The 1,504-nt window shown below is 44.9% G+C and overlaps 1 protein-coding gene across 1 annotated transcript in view; it reads right to left on the reverse strand.

Moving 5' to 3' along the window:
• Window positions 1-340, reverse strand: part of LOC101664324 (60S ribosomal protein L27-like) — a 1,939-nt gene extending 1,599 nt beyond the window's left edge. Inside the window, exon 1 of the mRNA XM_045296071.1 lies at window positions 12-340. Coding sequence (XP_045152006.1) covers window positions 12-340 — 329 coding nt within the window. The remainder of the gene's footprint in view (window positions 1-11) is intronic.
• Window positions 341-1,504: the final 1,164 nt, after the last annotated feature.

The raw sequence follows: 1,504 nt of genomic DNA on the forward strand, positions 1-1,504 counted from the left end.
CCGATGGATGGGTCTTGCGTTTAAGAGCAGGGTCTCTGAAGACATCCTTGTTGACGATAGTTTTGTCCAAGGGCATGTCTGCAGAATACCTCATGGGCATGAGGTGATTATAGTTATACACCTTTACAAAAGACTTGATCTTTGACCTTGTGGCAATTTTCTTCTTGCCCATGGCAGCTGTCACTTTGCGGGAAGAGCAGTCGATTCCAGCCGCCAGGACGTGGCTGTAGGGGCGATCTGAGGTGCCATCGTCCATGTTCTTCACGATGACGGCTTTGCATCCCAAACAGCATCTCACCAAGACCAGCTCTGCCTTCCCGGGTTTCATGAACTTGCCCATTTCAACAACAGCCTCTCAGGCCGACAGCAGTGAGATGCAATTTTAAAAATGTTTAACTTATAATCTTTGTTTACAGAGCTTAACACTGTGAATGTGACTCTTTGCAAACATATTCAGTGATTTTCCTATTAATAAATAGATTTTCAACAGGTTTAGACAGTATTAGAATAAATATTTTTGGTTCTGTAATCCTTGAGTTTGTCTGCATCATTTTCCTAAGAAGGATTTCTTTGAAGAGATTGTGTGGTTGGTAAAATGTATATTTAAATAACTTGCCATTGTAGGCAGTGACATTTCTTAGACTTGCACTATGGTGCAATCCATTGCCATGACCTATTTCCAAAGTTGGCTGTCACTTGAAGCAGAAGCTCAGTGTCCCTTCAGCAATAACACCCATCTCCTCCTCCCTCAGCCCTGGGAACCACGGATAAATGTTGCTCTCTATGCCTTTGCCCCTTCTAGATCTTGCATAGATGTGAGGGCATGCATTATGTGTCTCTTGGTGTCTGACTGACGTGGCCTGATGTTTTCAAGGTCCACCCATGTCGGAGAATTTATCAGAAAAATTTTTTCTTTATGGTTGGGTGAAAGGAAGATTCGTCAAAGCTGTCTTATTGAGGCAAAGGATGTGGCTATTGCGATAGTTGGGTTTCATGTCAACTTGGATAGGCCAGGATTCTCTCTTGACATGATCTCACATGGTGTGGCCGTATCTAACAGGATACGCTTTCCATGTGAGCTCTTCTCTGACGATTAAGAATAGACCTCCTTACTCTTGGTCACTGCTTTCATTCAGGCTGTGGAAGCCAGCTCACTTCTACTGCTGGATCTGGACTCTGCATCTGGTTTGGTGACCTCCTGATCAGTCACTAGCTGATCCTAGGAGCCTTCAGCGAACTACCAACCTTGAATTCATTCAGCCGAGCTCGGATTCAGTCACTCAGCATCCACCAGTCTGCGGTCTTCCTGCTTCATCCTCCTACAGCTGCAGGAGGAGCCTTCAGCTGCCATCTGACCCACAGACTTGAACCAGAGTAGACTGACCCACTTCTACAACTGCCTGAGCCATTTCTTGCTATCAGTCTTTTTGTCTACATTATCTGTACCAATGTGTGTTCTCTAGTCTAGCCACATTTGTATGGTAGAACTGGGTCATGGTAGTGG

Source organism: Echinops telfairi, unplaced genomic scaffold, assembly GCF_000313985.2.
Source record: "Echinops telfairi isolate 266 unplaced genomic scaffold, ASM31398v2 ScPeMD7_7400;HRSCAF=8409, whole genome shotgun sequence".
NCBI lineage: Eukaryota > Metazoa > Chordata > Mammalia > Afrosoricida > Tenrecidae > Echinops > Echinops telfairi.